At 41.6% G+C, this 20,794-nt stretch overlaps 1 protein-coding gene across 7 annotated transcripts in view; it reads right to left on the bottom strand.

The window, feature by feature from the left end:
• The window catches only part of syt16 (synaptotagmin XVI), a 28,099-nt gene extending 8,183 nt beyond the window's left edge, over nucleotides 1-19,916 (bottom strand). For 4 of the 7 annotated variants that reach the window (XM_023952031.2, XM_023952032.2, XM_023952033.2 and 1 more), the window contains exons 1-3: nucleotides 19,762-19,916; nucleotides 9,196-9,438; nucleotides 2,715-2,945 (exon numbers count right to left, since the gene is read on the bottom strand). In XM_023952031.2, the coding sequence (XP_023807799.1) occupies nucleotides 2,715-2,945; nucleotides 9,196-9,438; nucleotides 19,762-19,777 (490 nt within the window). In that variant the 5' untranslated portion in view covers nucleotides 19,778-19,916. The remainder of the gene's footprint in view (nucleotides 1-2,714; nucleotides 2,946-9,195; nucleotides 9,439-19,761) is intronic. The other 3 variants (XM_023952034.2, XM_078940787.1, XM_078940788.1) reach the window with 2 other exon arrangements.
• Between the last annotated feature and the right edge of the window lie 878 nt (nucleotides 19,917-20,794).

Here is a 20,794-nt window from a genome sequence, read left to right as displayed (position 1 = left end):
CTTAAACATGGTCAAGAAGAGACTTTTAAACCAAGCAGGATGATGACGATGAGCTGGAAGATCTTATCCTTTGTTTGACTTCTTTCTTGGAAGCAAAACGTCTCTGATGTTTGATGTTGCAGACATTTCTTCTCCGGTTTTGCATTTTGTTAAAGTTAGGTTTCCCTAGAAAGCACCATTTTTATATTCTCGTTTAAAGATACCCAATACAGACGATCCGGTTTGGGGATCTGGATTTGTGAACTGAGGAACATCGTGTTTTGGAAATAAGACCTGTCCAGATAAAACGGGATCTGAAAAACGGTAGAAGAGATATATTTATATATTTATTCAGTTTTTGCTGTTCTTCATTGGCTGTCTTTCAAAAGCTGAATCTGCCTTAACGTGGGCTTGCATCATTAAGAAAAACAATTCCAAAAGAGTAAATCTGTACTTTGGTTTGTTCTCTTTGACTGAATAAAATGGGTTTTGAAGTGTTTACATGGAGATCTTTCTGTCTGCAGCAATCACAGACATTTAAGAATAATCTGCATTAAAAAACCTCCTGTTCTGCTTCATGAGGAGTTCAGTGGAGAAAAACAGGCCAACTGACTCATTTGCTTTTTGTTGTGTGTGTGTGTGTGTGTGTGTGTGTGTGTGTGTCGTGTGTAACGGCTGCATCTGTGTGTAAACCGATCTCAGAGGAACTCTTGGTTTATTGTCTTTTAAAGCATTTTTATTTTAACTTTAATGACTCCAATCATCAAAGTGTTCCCAGTGGTCTATTAGTTATGATCAGGATGTTTTTAGCCAAAATAAAAAATCCTTTCATCTTCTAGGACATAGTTTCTGAAGAGCAGCAGGAGTCCATCCATCCATAATGCATCTCTGTTCTATAAAACACCACAAATCCCTGAACTATTATAGTACTGATCATGCAAAAGTGTTTGGTCCTCCCCTGTCCTTCTGCTGTAATGGTATATTCCAGTTTACAGCAAGTCCAGAGACTCACATGTTAGACACCATAAGCAGAATTACCAGACTGAGCGTTTTTTATTCTGACTCTGCGAGTAAACGTTGCTTTAGGTGGATGGACATAATATGCGCGGGTTTGGCATCCGTTCTGGAGCTTTCAGTTCCTGTTTGAAACGCCTTTCAAGCAGGAATCTGCGGTCTGGGGAGAGGCAGGTGACTGACAGGCAGTGCTTCACTTCCTCACCTGCCGTCATGAGATCTAAAGCTGACTGATAGTAAAATTAATGTGTTTACCTGTTCCATAAAAGCAATGTATAAGTTTGATTTGAATCATTTGAATCATTTTTTTCTTAAAATTCGCTATTTTGCCGAATTCCTGTTTAATTTCAGCGCCAGGCTGCAATCTGTGTCACACAAGAGATGACGTAATCCTGAGTGAGTCGGGTTGATTGTTCCTTTAGTTAACTCAGGGTATGCTAATAATGTAAAGCTTATTATTGTTTGTTTGACATTCCAGACATTTTAATTCCATTTCCTCCCTTTCTATTTGATAGTTCATGCATTTCACTTCAGAACCGACTTGAAGCTGCGCTGAAAAAACCAACCGAGGCAGAAAAACAACTGAGCTTTCTGTTAAATTATTATAAACAATAGATCATTGGTTTATGAATGCATATATAAGTTTTTGGGAAGGCTTTTACTGTTGGTGTTGCACAAAATTCCTTTTAATACATAATTAGAAAAACAAAAAGCACTTTTCAGAGTCATCTTAGGTAATAGGCTGCTTGATTTAGGTCTTAATGTTTTATTTAACACTTTTATATTCACAGTTACATGTTTTTAAAAATCAAACTCCTCTTTATTATGTTTCACAGGACATTTGCTTTTATTTTACCTCACCTAAATTCATTAAAAGTAAAAATAGAAGAACAATTCCCACTTTAGTTCCTGATAGGCTAATAAGTTACTCTAGAACATCTATAGTGTTTAATTATTTGTGTTTTTTAACTTTCCTTATTTAATTTTTTTTAATATTTCAGCAAAACATAAAAGAGAAATAGAAAAGTTCAATAGGAATCCTTTATTTCATGTTTTTCTCTGACTACAAAAATGGTGGCTATAATATCATTAAAAATGTGTTAAAGTTGGACTTTCAATCCAATCAGGCAGTAATAAATAATGGAGGATTAATTACTGCTAATTAATAATAATATTTTAGGTGTTTTTTTGAGGGGTCTGGTGGTCTTTGGAGGACTTTTAGGATGGAAAACCCTGAATCTGGCAACACTGCCAGAGATCAAATGATGATTCAAAGCAGTTTTTAAAAAGTGGTCAAATGAAGCAGAGTGATCCAAGTGACTGTGAAAAGAGAAAAAGGCAAAGAGAAAGGAGGACATTTGTTGCCAAACTTCCAAAAGTGCTGGAAGACAAATGAAATAGGAAAAACGAGAACAGATTTTCTAAGCTCTTAGTCTTTTAAATAAATTAATAAGGAATAGACAGAAATGTGTTTTTTGTTCCTTCTAAGAAGTGAGGGATTAACAAAGTAAAAGTAATTTATCTAATATAAAATAAATTTCTTTAACATTTGAATGGGATTTCAGTTTTTAAATTCCTATAAAAACATTTGGATTCTTCACATTGATGTTGCCTAAAAGTGAACCAGTAAGGAGGTCATTCAACATTTTACCCTTTAGGTAAAAAAGCAGCACCAAGAATTTAAAAGCACTTTGACTTATTCAGTGTTCTGGGTTTGATACCTTCACAGTCAGACGGCTCAGTGCTGCCCTCTTCCTGCTCTGACAGGCGGGTAAATTTGTTGCGCCGGCTCAGTGGCAGATGAGTCTGACGGGATGTCTCTGGACCGCCGCTTGCTGGCGCCACACGAAAACTTTGTGGGCGAGACGCAGAGATCTCAAACTGCTTCAGGACCTCGTCTTCGCTGTCAGAGGAGCTGGAGGCAGCATCACCGTCGTAACCATAGCTGCTCACTGGAGGCAGGAAAGCAGCACAAGCAGACACAGAGATGGATATGTAGCAACACTGACATGTTTGAGTCCAGCTCCTTTGTTTGTATGTTCTCATAACCTGGTTAACAGAGAAGAAACTTCCAAGTCGACTGTCTACAAAAAGAAAGATCAGGTGAGATAAAGACCCACTATGATAAGAAGAGGATTTATGGTGCTTTTAACATGTGTGAACATGTGTTCTTTATTAAGACTGTTGTGCATCAGAAGCAAAAGAAAAAATGAGACTTGAAAACATCCTATTTGTGAAAGAAAATACGCTGGGTGGGCCGCTCTGAGCTCTCAGCAATGGGGAGGGGAAGGGGGGCGGATTGCTCCACACCGACAGTTTTGCCCACAACTGAAAGGACGAACTCCTGCCTCTTTTGTAAAAGTTTGGCTAAAAACGGCATCATCATAATTAAAATACCACTGGGTACACTTTGAAAATGGATCAAAAGATGATGGGAGTGGCACTTAAAAGTAAAAACTGAGCTGTTGACCAGCATGACTGAACAAAGGTAACTTTATTCTGAAAATCCAGCTCAGCTCTGTTATGGAATTCCTTTTAAAAACTAAGACAAAACATTTAGGCAGTAAGAAAAGTGTTTAACATGAAAGTTGACAGATGTCCTCATGCATTCATAGAACGGTGATGCATTTAACTGCTGCTTTGTTGAAGATAATTGTGTAATTTTGTGTTCAGAGCACACACACACATACACACAGACACAGGCGTGTGCATATCCAAAGTGTTGCGGATCATGTTGAGCATCATGATCATTGAAATCAGGAGCACTAACCCAACCCATGCATGTGTTTTTCCAGTGGAAGCTCCTTCTGCTTGACATGTACTGTTACACATCTGTGTGATGTCACACTCCAGTGGACCGCTACACACTAATGCAATGTCACAAAGCGTTACACACATCCTACTGTGCTTCTCCCTTTCTCTGCTCTCTTTGTCGATCTGCTCACCTGGCAGGTGTGAACCGATTCCCTTAATAAACCTGAGGAGGCCTCAAGCTGGAGCAGGGTGTGAGTTTGCATCTGTACTGGTCGGTGTCTGTCATTTTCTTTTCCTCGGGAGCCTTATCCTTTGTTCGTTTTTTCAGTTTAGGATTGCTCTTTCTGATTTGTGGGCTATTTTTTTATTGATGGTTTGATAAAAGAGTAGGAAGAAGCTGCTGACTCCAACAATCAGCTGTTTCACTGACTTGTTTAAAGTTTTCCAAAGGTTCCAAACCCCTTATTATTTTTGCACTACTATTTTATTTAGTTTTCGGACATTTCAATCTGTGTTCCTCAGACTTTCTGATGTTCGTCTTCATGTGATACGGCTCTACTTTGGCTCCTCCCTAGACTGAGGTGAGCGTGCCCATGTGGCTGTTACATACATGTAAAAAATAGAATATCATTAAACAAAAATCCGTGTTGATTGAGTTAAAAAAAGCAAGCTGTATCTTATAAAGTGTTATTACACAGAAAGGGGTCTGCAACTTTTAAAAGAGCCACTTGTATCCATTTCTTTATTGATATTTTGTGAAGCCATTAGGCTAATTATTTATAAAATTATCTTGTAAATATTTACATAATTGAATTGTAAGAGTATTATATTCGTCTATGTAAAGCAATTTTTACTTATTTTACTCGAAACAGCAGCGCACACAAGTTCCTTTCAAAATAAAATACACCCAGTGTCAATAAGCTCCTCCTGCTGCTGCAGCAGATTTAGTTGAATCAAACATTAAACATGACGACATCAGGTTAGAATCCGTTCCCTTTTTTTAAATCGACTTATTTAAATGCAATTCTATACTTTAAAAACATCGAACAGCAACAAGTCTGTTGTGCAGCAGAGGATAGTCTTAAACTTTTTCTAAACCACTAAAAAACGTAATGAACTAAAACAGAATAACCAGAACTACAACCCCATTTATTGAAATTGTTAACATTTTTTCTCCAAAAGCCTCAGAGCCACGATGGAGGGATAAAAGAGCAGCTTGTCTTTCTGGAGGCTTAGCTTCTATACCCTTAGGCTTCCCTTCACCTATGTTCAAATGTGTTTAGTCTACTCTGTGATTGTATAACCGACCGACTCAGACTGAGGAAGAACTGAATGACTCAGGAAAGCTTTGCAGCCGTTTGGACATAATTCATTGATCAAGTTGTGACAAAATATTGTAATTTTCTGCCACACAGAATTGTGCTTTTATCAGCCATTTACTCTCATTTACAAAACCTATAGACCTGAAACATGAATGCATCATAATTCTATATCCTCTCTTCTTCCCGTTCTCAGCTGCACTTGGGAACGCTATTTACTGCAAAAAAGCGTAAATATTGCGAAAAGCAATTCTTACACATTCCCCTGAAAAAAACACCCAGTGTTGGAGGAGTCTGAGGATATCAAGAAGTTGCGTTATTCTGTGCTGGAGGAGGTTAAAGGAGAAGGTTAAAGGTGTTTTAGTCTGTCCTCCCCATCATTAGCTGACACAAACATGGCTTGATCACCTTCATCCCAAACTCAATTTTCACATTAAACACGTCAAAAACCATATTACATAAAATTATTCTGACAGTAGAAACTCTTACCTGGGAGTCTCCGAAGGAGATTCAGAACCGGACTTTCTGTTTGTCAAAGGAACTGACCGAAATGAAAGAGACCTCACCTGTCTGCAGGTGAGACGGCAGCAATCCTGCTGACTGTTTGCTCACAGACTGACGCAGACTCCACCAACAGATCAAATATTACGCAGATTAAGAGCCAGTTCCTCTATTTGTATTCCGTTTTCCATGTGACGTGAATGTTTGACTGCATTTGAGTTGACTGACATCTTTTGTTGTCAACTAAGGTATAAATATCAGTTAAAAAAACAATGTTTAATGCTCATGTTGGTTTCTCCCAGCTAAGTAACAAAGACCTTTACAGTATTTTATTTTACGTAAAAGTTTATTAGATTTTTTTTCCTCTCTTTTTTTCACAATTTGTTAATTGATTTTTGTATTTGCAAACAGGTAAATGAATCTAATGAATGAATCTGGTGCACAGGTGGAAAGGTTGAATTGAAGAAATGTTTCTGTTTTGAAGGTTTTAATCCTGTTTTATATGTTACTCAGACAGGAACTCAGAAATTAAATATTATAAATTCTGGAAGTGTGGAACCATCACTCAGAGAGTTTAGAGGTCTTCTCTTAGTACTAGAACCTTTTCTTCAGATAAAGTTTTCATAAATAATCTAGTCAAGCATGAGAGGGTTCAGACATTTAGAGTAACTGGGGAGATCTTCAGATTAAATCTGTCATCCAGATTCTAGGATGTTCACGACAGAAAAGACAGGAATCATCTAGAAGACTGATAGCCATCTAACCTGAGGTTTGTTCTGAGCGCGTGCAGTGTGTTTGTAAAGTGGGAGGAAGAAAAAAGAAGTTCTGAAAAGCAGCTGAAACACAAACATGTAAAATGAACACTTTTATTACTTTACTTTACCAAGAGGAGTGTTTTATAAAATCACGCATTAGTTGTAGTCAAAAAGCAGCAGCTGGAAGGTATTTACAACCTCACATCCATTCACTCGCACACACAGTGGTGGTTGATTGTGTTTTGAGGTTTTGGGTTTGTCAATTTTTAGGTTTGTTGGGTTACAGTGGAGGAAGTAAGTATTTAAACCACTAGTAACCATTAAGAGTTCTGCTACACACAGACTCTCCAAATCAATCTAAATGAACCACATCTGTTTGAACTAATCACCTGTAGAAAAGTCACCTTTGCACAAAATCAGTCCATCAGTCAGACTCCAAACTCTCCACCGTGGACTTCAGAATTTTCAGTGGATATAACCCTTGTGCTATCCTAGGCACTTTAACATTGGGAGTTGGGTCAACTAGACCCACTAGACAGTGCTCTGAACATTTTTTCTTCAATGATTTGTGATCTTCACTGGTGTCCATGGATTACATGAAATCTTTCCACCTTTATCCACCTTTGTTATGGTAGGGAGAACACGTCAATGGAAGGGTGGGGTCATCTAAGATAGCACAAGGGTTAAGGGAGAAGATTGTAGACCTGCACAAGACCACGATGGACTACAAAACCATCAGCAAGAAAGCCAGAGGTTAAGGTGACAACTGTTGGTGCAACATGACCATCAATCCATCTATAGGTCTGGGGCTCCAAACCAGATCTGACCTGGTGGGGTTTCCATGATCATGAGAACAGTGAGAAATCGGCCTACAACAACCCAGCTGGAGTTAGTTGATGATCTCCAAGCAGCTGAAACTGGTCAGCAATAAAATCATAGGTAAGACCTTACACCACAATGGTTTAACATCTGTCAGAGCTCACAAAGTTCCCCTTCTTAAGAAGGCACATGTGCCGGCCAACCTGAAGTTTGAGAGAAGGTGCTGTGGTGAGATGAGGCCAACATGGAGCTCTTTGGCATCAAATCAACCCGTCGTGTTTGGAGGAAGAGAAATGCTGCCTATGACCCCAAAAACACCATCCCCACTGTGAAGCATGGAGGTAGAAAGTATTGGGGTGTTTTCTGCACTGGGCTACTTCACTGTGGATGGGAGGATGAGCGGAGCTATGTACTACAAATCCTGAGTCAGAACCCCCCTTCCGTCCACTAGCAGGCTTAAAATGGGTCATGCCCCCCCCTGTCTGCTTTAAAAAAAGTGGATTCTTCCCCTCTCCCTCCCCACGAACACTTAATGTAAAAAATAAATAAAAAATAATAATAAACAAAAAGTTTTTTTTTTCTTTTTCAAATTTGCACTCTGATTTTTCGAAGTTAAACAACCTCTTTTTGTGATAGTAAAACCTGCCCAACACAAAAGCCCTTCAGCTCTAATCTGTTTGCTCAGTTGTTGGACAGAACAAGTTAAAAAATAAATTAATAAAAGGAGAAGTGCTTTTCTTTATGTTTGTGTGCTCTGATGCACAAAAGCTTACAATAAAATGTAAGAAAGGACTTTTTGTTTTAGCATGACCTTTTTAAAGTTGTAAAGCCAATGTTGTTATGTATTAATGTATTATTATTAATAGCGCTGGCATCGAGTATAGCAACAGTAGCCGTAGTGGTAGGCGAAGAATTCAGATCGGGCCATATAGAAAACCTATGGAAGCTCAGAGTTGCTAAGCAACAGCCACCAAATCTGAATGATCTAGAAGTCATTTGTAGAGAAGAGTGGACCAGAATTCCTCCTGATATGTGCAGAAACCTGATCATCAACTACAAGAGATGTCTGACCTCTGTGCTCCACAAGTCTTTCCAGCTTAAGGATATACTTTTTTCTCAATGAAATGCAAAAAAAATGGATGTAAATTCTTTAAAGTCGGCTTCTTGATTTTCTTTGTGATTTTCTATGTCACTGTTCCAATGAACCTACCGTTAGGAAGACAACATTTCTTTTTAAGTGGACCGTCTTAAGGACAACAAGATGAGCATGGGGTTCTTATACTTATTTCCTTCATTTCAGAGTTGATTTATGTATCAGTGTCACCTTTACAGAACCTTCTGACATATGTCTCCATCTACCCATGATCTGTCTCTGTCTTCTCATGTCTCCTGCAGAAGGCTTCTGCTAGCATGATAAAGCTGGATTCCTGAGTTTGTCCATGAAATAAAGTTTGTTTTATGAAATGAAATTTAAATAAAAATCAGGAACTAGAAAATCCTTTATTCAGATCTTTTGTAATTAACAGTTTTAGAAATGTAATAAGAAGATGCTGCACTGCCACTTTTTAAAGGACGCCATCTGATGGTGGACTGATCTTCTAAAACCTCTCCCGCCTCCCTCCGTCTTAGGGTTCCCACCTGACTCGTTGACTCCCCCCAGGTGTCTGAAGGAGCGTTTCTACCTGCTGCTGTGAGGCTGCATAACCAGAGCTGCTCCCAGTCAACTTTGTTTATCTCAGTCACTTTAAAACATGTGTGCAATTTTTAACCACATTATGATGACCCCTACTGCAATTCCCTTTTATTTTGCTCTTTCTGTAAGCTTTGGAAAATATGCGACACATTTCATTTGTGCAAACTTATCCTGCTCTACTTCTACCTGTAATGCTGCAACACTGGACTTCTTGCATTGCGGGACGAGTGAAGGATTATCTTATATCCTCTTATCTTAAAAACGTCACCTGCTGTCATGATAAAAACCAGCTCTGATGAAAATTGTTCCAAACAGAAGCGCAGATGGAAAAAGTCCTGAGAGGACCTCCTCAGTCACTCACCGAGACCCTGCAGGACTCCCTGCCGTCTCCTCTTGTGGCGGCCATGTTGCTCCAAGCAGGGCAGCCCGCCGACACGGGAGAAGCACAGCTTCTTGTTGATGAAGAGGAAGAGGATGGCCAGCGCCACGATGAAGACGCCCACGGCGGACAGGAAGCCGATGGCCTCAGGGGTGACTGGCAGCAGGAGGGGGAGGGAGAGAGGACACACAATGACACACTGATCAGACAACACAAACAGACAGCCTGGATATACACACACACACACACACACAGTACGCATGGTACACGTAAGCCACACAGACAGAACGAGGGCAGTTTAGTACGTTGGTTAGCCTCTGTGCCCTGCTCAAGGGCACAGTCAGTCAGTGTTACAAAAGAACTAAACAGTCAGTGTTGGAACGTGGTCTTTGAACAGGCAGCTTTCTGCCTTGCTCAAGAACATTTGAAACACTTTAACAAGTCCGTAAAGCAGAGGTTTGGTGTCTTTCCTTCCTCTTTTCAAAACACAGTAGGGGAAAATCCGTCGTCTTCCACCTCCGAGGAAAAGCTGAGGAAGCAGTGATACACGTTTCATTCCCACGGGGAGGAGGCGCTGGTTCAAACTCCAGCTCAGGCACGTGCACAGGACTTTAGAGGGGCAGGGGCTCAAAGTCAGAAAAGGGCAGCAAAAGCAAAAAAAAAAGTCTTTTAAACAATGTGTAAAATAAGTACAATTTTAAAATAAAATACATATAGATAACTCCTCAGCTATGATATATGTGTAAGTAAAAATGATACAATTGTCTAGTCCAGCACAATATATCACAAATTTATTGTTATCGCGAGATCAAGCTGTGCAATATGCATATTGCAATACATGGTTACCTTAAATGTGCTAAAACGATCTTATGGCAGCTTGAAGTATTTAATGAATCAAATAAAGCCATTAATGGATTTGACCAATCAGAAAGACCCCTTCGTGTTGTTGACCAATAAGATGGAGCCCTTTTATGTTAGATGTTGGCCCCCTACGTAGACGAGGGTCATTTGGAGAATAACTTTTAAACTGTTTCAGTGAAATGGAAATTTGTTATTGGTTGTTTTGCTATTTGAGTAAATCCCGTAAGTTCTATCGTCATCGCAATATTGATCACTTATGTTGCGAGTTTTCCTCATGTTGTGCAGCCCTACAAGTTATTTATTTCTTTAATTTAAACAAATTGTCAACATAAGTCCCCTTTATCATAGACTTGGAAGACTTTAAAGCAAAAAAAACTGGAGGCTGTTAATAGTGGCACAATGTGCTGCAGGCATAATCAACATGAATCAAGTAGTTCAGTTATTCAGTGGTGTTTTTGGTCATGTTCTGTCTCCTGTCAATCACTCCAGGTTCAAGGTAGCCCTTGTGCTATCCTAGTCACTTTAATGTTGGGAGTTGGGTCATCTAGACCCACTAGACAGTGCTCTGAACCTTTTTTCTTCACTGGTGTCCATGGATTACATGAAAACTTTCCACCTTTATCCACCTTTGTCATGGTAGAGAGAACACGTCAATGTAAGTGTGGAGTCATCTAAGATAGCACAAGGGTTAAACATCCACAGCTGTCTTATTCCTCAGTATATAGAAGTGTGTGGTCTTCAGTTCTACATTGTCGGGTCATCTGCCTGCCTTATCCCTTCTTTGTTTCTCCACTGCTTTTGTCCTGATTGAGTTCATTTTATTAAATGTTTTATCCAGTTTGTCTCTTTTACATTTTATCCTCTAAACACTTTTGGTAAGTTAGGAAAGATTTGAATGTAAAATATCATGAAACTGAATGATACAGAATTTAAAGAAGGCATTTTCTAATCCGAAAGTATTATATTAAACAGATACATTTAGTGTCAGGCCTGCAGCGAGGAAGCTTTGAGCTCCCCATGAATACGGTTCATTTATTTGGAAAATTCAACAGTTGTTTCATTTCACACTAAGAACCCAGCTTCCTGTCCCGGCACAATCAGCTCTATTAAAGAGACGCGACACGTTCAGTCGTCTGGCAATAGCAGAAACTGGCTTATAGCCTATAGAGCAGTTTTCTGTACTATTAACTATGTTTAAGCTAATTCAAAACTAGTTAGACCAAAACTAACAGGCTCTGTCAGCGTCACGTCTTCAGTTCTGTGTGGGGCAGCAGTTTGTCTCGCTGTCCTCTCTGCAGAGACACAAGAAAAGAAGATCAGAACCCCAATATTCCAAGAAAATGGGTTTGATAGAATATTGTGGGGCTCTTGTACACCAACATTTTTTTCTTGTATCTCTAACAGGAATTTATAAATGTTATTACAAATAAAAACTTAAAAAAAGAGGGCATTAGGGCACTTTCTATTATGAACGATAAAAATGCTCTTTGAAAAAAAATCATGTTGGTGACAGAAACTAAGCTGGGGGGCCACAAGCTCCCTGCTCTGAGATCTAAACAGGAAAGGGGGCGGGGTTGCTCCATGCCAAAAGTCCCGCCCACAATTCAGAGGTCCTAGAAAACAACTTTTTGTTTTGTTTCGTTTACATGTTTTTAGCTAAAAACTGTATTATCCTAATCAAAGCTAGGAACGCTTTGAAAAAACTGTAGATCAAAAGATGATCAGAGTGGGTCTTTAAAACTCATCAACATGCCTGAGTTCTAAGTGTGTTTTCATCCTCTTCCATCGCTTAGGTGCAGAAAACTTAACTTGGGGTCATGTGACCCGCAAGTCCGGGAGAAGAAAAGGCTGGGGAGTGAGCAGCTCCACGTGAGGAGAGCACACTGACGGGAGCTTCAGGGGACCAAGAGATGAGAAGGGAGTAGCAGAACACGGCCATAAGTGTGACTGAAACTTTCGGCCTTCTCGTTTCCATGGAAACAGCCTCACTGGGTCACTCTTTCATGGCCCCGTTGGTGTTACAGCAAAGCTTACCACTCTGTGCTGCCGTAAGGAGAAAAACTGGAAGAAGGTGACATTTCTGTGAAGGTATCTGGACAAACCTTGAATGGAAACTGACGCTTGCTCACATTCAACTGATTCTTACACAAATACTTTTTTCTGCAGGTACGGTCTGATCAAACCCCATTTTAAGATGATAATTTTTTTTTAATCAGGTTTTTCCTCTTTTCTTCCGATTTATGAGTCAGCAGAGACGAAACCAACTGATCCAAAGACTAGAGTGGCACTTCCATCCCACATGCAGAGGCTCAGGACCTGTAAAACATTCTTTGTTTGTTGAGATTCCTAGAACAGTTTTCTCCTCCATTCAAAAGCTGCAGCTTACATTTCCAAACACACTTTTTTTTTAAATATATAATTTCTCAATCCTACAATCTCATATTTTTCCCGCTCATGCGAACCCTCACGATGCTACACAGAGCCCTCCCAGCCTGGACTGAGATCGCCGACTGGGGTTGGGATGGAAGCTTGAATCAACCCAGAAACTCTGCATGTTTTCATTCTCACATGCACATCCCTGAAAATCACAGTCTCCCTGGAAACGCTCCAGCAGCTCTATTAAAATATAATGAACGTGCTTTTTCCCTCCCACGTGCAAGAAGGTTTCATGTTACCATGGCGCCATCAGGATGTCTGCGCCGATTGGCCAGACCGACGCAGGATGTCAGGATGACACACATAGATGAAGCATTTAAGGAAACAAACAAACCAACATAAACAGTCTGATGTGGTTCTGTGTGGGGGCGCTCGCCGGGTTTTGGTTCCCGCCAGCTGAAAACCTCCATCCCCCGTGCTGCTGTGATATAACCAACCTCCATGACAGAGCACCAACTGCAGCAGAAGGGCCTTCCACTGCATGGAAACACCTTTTACTGAAACATACGTGTGCATGGCGCTGGTGTCAAAGCGCCACCTGCTGGGGGCAAGCGGCAACAGACAACACACCTTGGCTTTGGTCTGAGGAGCAGATCTTCATTTTGTGATCTTCACTGTAACCGTCCAACCTTAGATGTGAAACATACACATCTCCACCTGTGCAGGTGTGCATGGATGACGGGAGAAGCAGCAGAAACTCAGTTTCCCAACATGCAATTGTCAGGATACCTCATGTCAATAAAGGTTGCTAAAACTGGTTTATGGTTTTCTCAAATATACTTTGGTTCTGATTTAGCTTCACTCTGTTTTTGTAAGTACAAGAACTCAAATAAAAAATGTGCGAGATGTTGCACTGTTTTTGTTTTTCCAGAGAAAAAAGACATTTTGAGCAACAAAAACCAAAAAGACAAAAACTGTTGCCAAACTGTCTGCAGAGTTTGTTGTTCTTTTAGGGGCTATCTGCTGGTGCAGTGCTTAGCTTGAATCCCAGATGGATCTTTCTATGATGAGTTTGCATGTTCTCCTCATGGGTTTATGGGTTTCGTCCAGCGTCCCACCACAGTCCAAAAACATGCTTCATATGCATTGATGTTTCTACAATGCCACTAGATGTGTGTATGTGTGTGTGGCCCTGCAGCAGACTGGTGACCCGCTTAGGGTGAATGCCCAACAGTAGCTGGGTAATCTCCAACAACCCTATTCAGCAGGTTCTGAAGATGGATAGATGGTTCTTCTGACTTTTGCACTATATGCAAGCACAGAGATACAGATGGTGCATAAGCAACACTGCTGCACGCCTTTGCGTTTACCAGAGGACATCAAACAGGAGTCACAGCTTCATTTTCTGCAGTGACTCATGAAAGGACAGACTGTTGTCTGGAGGCTGGACTGATTCTCCCGTCAAATGCCAAAGACAAGATGCTTCTCATCTGGTCTTCAACATTTAAGAACAATGGAAAGCGGCGTTGTATGGCGGGCTGGCGCCCACGCTGCTACACAGCCCTCCTTCTCCCCCTCTGCCAAGGATTTATCGATTAAATTCTTACAATCTTATGGTAAAAAACGTGTGACCAACAGGGGAACGCCACATTTGTGAGCTTGCCACGCTAACGGCAATCCAAATCTTAGTTTATAAAACCAAGATTTTATTTCCCCAAATAGCTAATGATGCTCTAGAAGGCGATAGATCAAAATCTGCTGGAGGTGTTTAAATTTGGTACTAAAGGGGATTTTTTTTGGGGGGGGGGGGGGGGGGGATTCAAGATGGCAGCCACTTTTTGAGGTCAGAGGTCAAAAAAACTTCAGTGGTGTTTGCAGACTTAAGCTGGCTCCATGTGTGTGAACTTTCGTGAAGATTGCTTGAACATAAGGTTTCTTCTCTCATATCACACGACGAGATGAAAATCGCCAAAGTTCAAACTTTACCACAAAAATGGCCGCCTAGCCGTATGTTCTGTGGCCATCCCATAATAATGTCAAAACCTCCCTTGGAATTTTGGTGAGTTTTTAAGCATGTGGCAAGGGTGACACTTTCACTCAAAAGCGACGTAACAAAGAAGAATCGTCAATCGCCATCTGGTCGTTACAGTCCAGGACTGCTGCTGCGGGACAGAATGATCAAACCGTTTTGCAGAAGTCCAAAACCTACGTTTCCATCCTTCAGTATCAATGAAACGTTCCACATGTGATGGGATTAACCGCTTCAAATGATGGAGAACACACCTTGGACGAAGGTTGGATGAAACAACAGAAGCTCCCATTTCCTCAGCTCTGATGGTTCCTTCCAGTTGACTACAGGATGAGTTAACCTGAACGGCGGCTGTGGTTTTTCCAGCTGCATTAAAGCGACAACACAAAGCTCCACAGAGACAACGCAAACGCTAGATACTGTTTTCCAGAGGTCATCTCAGTTCTCACCAGCAGATATCTGAAGAGAGAGCAGCCGGTGGAGCTGTTTTCTGTCATTACAAATGAAAATTCACCACATTTACTATTTAGTTTCTAAAAAGACGTTTAGTGGTGAGTGTATTTAAAATCAAGTATATGTACGCTTTTAAAAGTTAAAACTTCGACAGTGAAAGTAAGATTTACAATAAAGAAATTCCAGACAAGTTCCCAAAAGTTCTTGAAGTCTCTCTCCGATCATCTATTGATCCACCGTCCAAGCGTTCCATGTGGTCGTTTCATTACGATGATGACGTTTTTAGCCAAACATTTGTCAATTGTAGTATTTTAGGATATACTTTTAGCAGAGCAGCAGAAGTTCATCAGACCTTCCTTCTTTCCCACTAGCTCTCTCCCACCCTGAAGCATCATTTGGAGAGGAGCAGGGTGCTTGTGGCCACCCAGCATATTTTCTATTGACCTTAATTTTCTTTGTACATACATATATACATATATATATAAATTTTGCTCCTTTTAAAGACTCACGCCAATGAAAATTGGAGTGACTTCTTGTTCTTGCATTTTTATATCAAGAATTTAAGATTAAAACACCATTCCTTAGTATTTATTTATTCTAATTGTTGTGAATCAGGAGGAGATGAGAAAATGCAGTTTTGGACAAGGTCTCCCTGCTCCCCTTCAAATGATGCATCCACTGTCAGACAAACAGATCCATGATCGTCTTTGTTTTCCTCATCTGAGCTGGAATCTGGATCTAAACTGGACGGCTGGATGGCTCTGATATTGGTCTCCATTTTGGTTGCACCGCTAATGTGTTGTCACTGGTGTGAAGGGCTGTGAGCTAGCAGGAAAGAGGTTAAATGAAGGGATGATGGGAAGCCGGCGTTGGGTTAATTCAGCATCAACAGTCCTGCCTACAACACAGAGGAGAATTTCTAGTGAACTCCTGCTGCTCTGGAAGCGTAATCATAATTAAAAGACCACAGGGAACACTTTGACAACAGACCAAAAGACCAAACGTAGTTTCAGACAATCGGATGAAGTAAGAAATCTGTTCACCTCCATTCTGCATTTCCCCTGCGCGTGTCACACGCTGCAAACCAGAAGACCAGACTGACAAGAAACTAAGGAACACTGGAGAACAGAGAGGAAAACCGCATGCAGCTTCTGCAGAAGATGTCTGGAGAGACGTGAGGAGAAGCACCACAGACTTTACTGAGCTCCTGCAGCAGAGGAGGAGACCATGAACACAGCAGGTAGCTGTGGTGGAAGCTGCTTTGGATCTATTCTGCAGACTTCCTTCCATAAAACCTTCCTGCGTTTTCAGAAGTGCCCTCTGATTGCACAATATCCCCATCTGCACACAGAGCTTGACCCTTGTCCAAACACGTTCTAGAAAGGAGGACCCAGCTGGGTGAAGGTTCATGTTCTTGCTCCATCCTGCTGGCATTTCCTGAGCTCAGGCTGGTCATCCTGCTCCATCAACACCTGCAGGGCGCCGCTGGGAAAAAGATCCCCTTCCCAGTCCCAATCTAGAGTCACATTCCCTTTTTCTTCTGAAAAGTCTGTGATCAGACAGAGGAAAGAACTCCTGCGTCTTGTCTGGCTCTATTTATTGAATGCTGGTGGCACATTGAAGTTCTTCAGGAAGGTTAAGTGAATTTGATGTCAGATCGTTGAACCTGTAAACCTGCTAAACCTATCCCTGTATCCTTTGAGCCTGCTGGGGTTCAGGGGCTGCAGGTTCAGCAGTTTTACAAGTTCATGTCGGCTCTTCCAATTTGGACAAACGCTAAGCCCCACTCTGGTTCCTTGAGGAGAACCCAGATTCCCCACTGAAGACGTCAAACTTTGGACTGTGGCAAACCTGAGGCGCTGTCGGAGAACCCACATTCGCTCAGAATCCCACATGAAGCCCAGAAGGTCCGAAAACCACACCAAGCAGAGCAGCTTCACTGCAGAAATGACACATGCATCCACCTACTGTCTGCTGGATGAGGCTCCGAGCTTCCTCCTCTGCTGGCCATGCTTCCTCCTCCTCCTCCTCCTCCTCTTCCACCAACAAGTCTCAGCTGGAAGTTGACCCTCAGCAGCTAAACTCTCCTCATTCGTCTGCTCACGCTGTGACTGAAACGCCGTTTCTCATGAGCTCCGTCCTACACGAGGCGCCAATCAGCCCTGCCTTCCTGTCTCCAGACGGGCAAACACCCCCCCATCCCCACCCCCCAAGACCCAAACCGGCAGGGAAAAAAAGCGGGTAAACCATGACGTTGATTTGAAAACATCTGTGAAATGTGAGGTTTCTTCCAAACCATTAGAGAAAACAGAAAAAGAAGATTCTGAGGTTCTGGACTCTCCAAACCTTGAAGAGACCCGGAAGTTCTGGACTGAAACTCTCCTGAGACGCACCTGAACATCCTCTGTGAAATGTGGTGGTTTTTCCCACAGTTCTCTTGGGTGTCTATCATCAACCCTACTGGAACCACAAGCGGACTGAGGAGACAAGGTTACACAACCTTCTGATACAAAACTATCCTTTATTTAGCTCATTTCTGCTAAGCTGCAGCGCAACCTGCACACACGTGACATTTATGATGCAACATTAATGCCACAAAAGGAGAGAGAAGAGGGAAATTATCCACAGAAGGAACAATAAATCTCCTCTGTAAAATAAAGTTAAGGTAGAGAATCTTCTTTAAAAAAATATATTTTTTGTGGGTATGGGGGAGTCCGCATCCTGCTTTGTCTTTCTGCTCAGGGATGTTGAAGACCCACTCCAAGAAAAGTGCTGTTTTGGTGTTTTTAGCATGTTCTTATGGGGAAAAAATAAAGCTTCAAATTGTATTTTTGAGTATTTCTATATCCAAATCATTGTAAATCAGGAGCACACGAAAAAATACAGTTGGAAAAGGCCTGTAAGTGTGATGTAGAAGTTACTACGGCAGGCCACCAGTTCCCTGCTCTGCTCCATTCTGATGCATCCACCTGCAGACAAATAGATCAACGATTGTCTTTGTTTTCCTCGTTTGAGGGGAGATCTGGATCTAAACTGGACAGCTGAATACCTGATCCTGATCTAAACAGGGGCTGTGAGCCTGGGGGAGATATTGTAAACAGAGAGCTCTCAGGAACAGAGAGGATAAAGGGGGGATGGGTTTGCTTCCACAACTCAGAGATGAATTTCTCCTCCAGCTGCTCTGCAGAAACTACGTCCTAGAAGATGACAGGCTGCGAGTTCTGCTGCACGAGAGATGACGCAAACCTGAGTGAGACGGGTTGATTGTTCCTTTAGTTTACTCAGCATATGCTAATAATGGGAAGCCTTTTATTATGTAAGCTAATATTCCATGTCCTCTCTTTTAGGGATTAAATGATGAATCAAAATTATTTTTAAAAAGTGGTCAAATGAAGCAGAGTGATCCAGGCAGCTATGAAAAGAGGAAAAGGCAAAAAGTAAACAAGACTTTTGTTGCCAAACTTCCAAAAGTGCTGAAAGACGGATAAAATAGGAAAAACAAAACCAAATTAAAACAAAACTCTTTAGTAAAACTTCACTCAAAAGGAATTCTGTGGATTTACTTCAAAGCCTTGTATCAAGCGGTTGCAGAAAATTACATTAAGTGATTGTTGTAATATAAATATTAAATTTATTAAGTAATATTTATGCAAGTGTTTTAAAAATAGGTGAAAAATAAAGAGTTAAATAAAAATAACAAAATGCACTTTAGTAAAAATGAACTATAGTTCTTTTTTTAAGTGCTGACAAATAAAGAAAAGACAGAAATCTGTCGTTCATTCCTTCTAGAAAATGAGAGATTAACAAATTAATGCATTTAATACATTTCATTTTTCCAAAGTAAAAATAATGTATAGATCATAAAATCCTTTTTTTCTTTTACATTTCAACATGATTTCAGTTTTTAAATTCTTATCAAAACATTTGGACACTTGACATTGATGTTGTCTGAAAGTGAACCAGTAAGGATTCGATGTTTCACCCGACAGGAAGGATTTTATTTTTCAGAGGGGCCCCATGTTGTTGTTCGCCCCCAAACTGCTAAATCTGCCGCTCCATCCATCCATCTTCAGAACCCGCTGAATCCCTTTCAGGGAGTTGCTGGAGCCTATCCCAGCTACATTTGAATCAAGGCGGGTGTACCCTAACAGCTCACCGGTCTGTTGCAGGACCACACACACATATGCTCACCTATAGGGACATTTTAGAGACACATAATAACCATAAGCACGTGTTTGGACTGTAGAAGGAAGCCGGAGAAAACCCACACATGCTCCACACGGAGAGATCCCAGCTGGGATTTGAATCAAGCTCTTTTCACTGTGAGGTGAAAGGGCTGACCGCTACACCACCGTGCAGTCCATTCTGGAAGAAATTTTATCCAAAAATCTGCAAAAAAATAGGATTTTTTCTATAAATTTCTGAAGCTGCTGTGAGACTTTGTCCTCCAGGGCTACAACAGGAAGCTCTGCAGGAGGACACACAGCAGCATGGATGCTCTGAGGTTCTCACTGCATCCATGGACTTCTGTTGGGGGGGGGGGGGGGGGGGGGGGGGCTACCACCAACAGACCACAGTGTGGGGGTGGGGGGTGCAGCCACGCAGCAGGTGCGTGAGGAACCTGCGGAGCTGTCTGCTCCTCTTCCTCCTGACGAAGCTGCTGCAGCTCAGAGGATGAAGATGCTGCAAACCACGACTCCCCGGAAGCACCGACGTTAACCGAAGACGTTACGCCAGCGCGCGAGGAAAAAACAATCTAATATTAAAATGGCCTGCGTGCCGTTCCGGGCTAAATGAAAAGAGAAGAACCCGTTCCAACAGCCACTTACTGTCCGAGGAGGCCATGGCTGCGGGCGTTTCCTCCGGGCGGACGGAGCTTCCACGGCGGACATCAGGCAGCAGCGTCCCCGCCGCTTCTCATCCAGCGGAGCGGCAGATCTGCAGCCTCACGGTGCCTTCACGGACTGTGGGAACTTTGCACTTCACAGTGATCCTGAACGCTCCGCTGCACGTCGTCAGATTCCGATCACAGCAAACAGAAGTGATGTGGAGCAGCCTCTTTAGAGGGGGGGGGGGAGGGGGGGTCACGTAAAATGTCTTAACGATTAACGGAATCTGGCGCCAGCTGCCTCCGAACCGCATACCCCTGAAAACCCTGTAAAAAGATCACATTTATCAAGAGACCTGCGCGCTACATTTTCAATTTGTCATTGAAATGTGGACAGTTTCCCACCAAAATGAAAACTACCAAAGTAATTCCTTTATTTAAGACAGGGGATAAGCAAAGTTTTACAAGTTACCGTCCAATTTCTTTATTGCCTCAGCTTTCAAAAATATTAGATAAACTATATAATTCAAGATTACTTAACTTTATACATAAAAACAATTTGCTATTCAACAGTCAATATGACTTCCGACAAGGAAGATCTACATCCCTTGCCATAATCGAACTTGTGGAAGAGATTACTAATGTTGTTGTTTCTCTTTCGGCTTTTCCCATCAGGGGTCGCCACAGCGAACAAGTCACATGGTAAACTTGGCAATGTTTTACGCCGGATGCCCTTCCTGACACAACCCTCTCAAAGCAACCGGGCTTGGGACCGGCACAGAGGTAAAGAAGGGAACAGGGAGCAGCCCGGAGTCAAACCCTGGTTTCACAGACGGAAGGCGCCGCAAACCAGCACGAGCTAAACCGGCCCCCTGGAAGAGATTACTAACTGTATTGAAAAAAATAAATTCCCTTGGAATTTTTTTAGACCTGCAGAAAGCCTTTGATACGATTGACCATCATATTTCACTGAATAAATTGGTAAAGTATGGAATCAGAGGATTAACACAAAACTGGTTAAAGAGCTACCTGGA

This window comes from Oryzias latipes, chromosome 22 (assembly GCF_053564925.1).
Source record: "Oryzias latipes strain Hd-rR chromosome 22, Olatipes_Hd-rR_3.1".
In the NCBI taxonomy this organism is placed as follows: Eukaryota; Metazoa; Chordata; class Actinopteri; order Beloniformes; family Adrianichthyidae; genus Oryzias; species Oryzias latipes.
The sequence above is the reverse complement of the archived record's forward strand: the minus strand, read 5'-3'. Positions and strand labels throughout refer to the sequence as shown.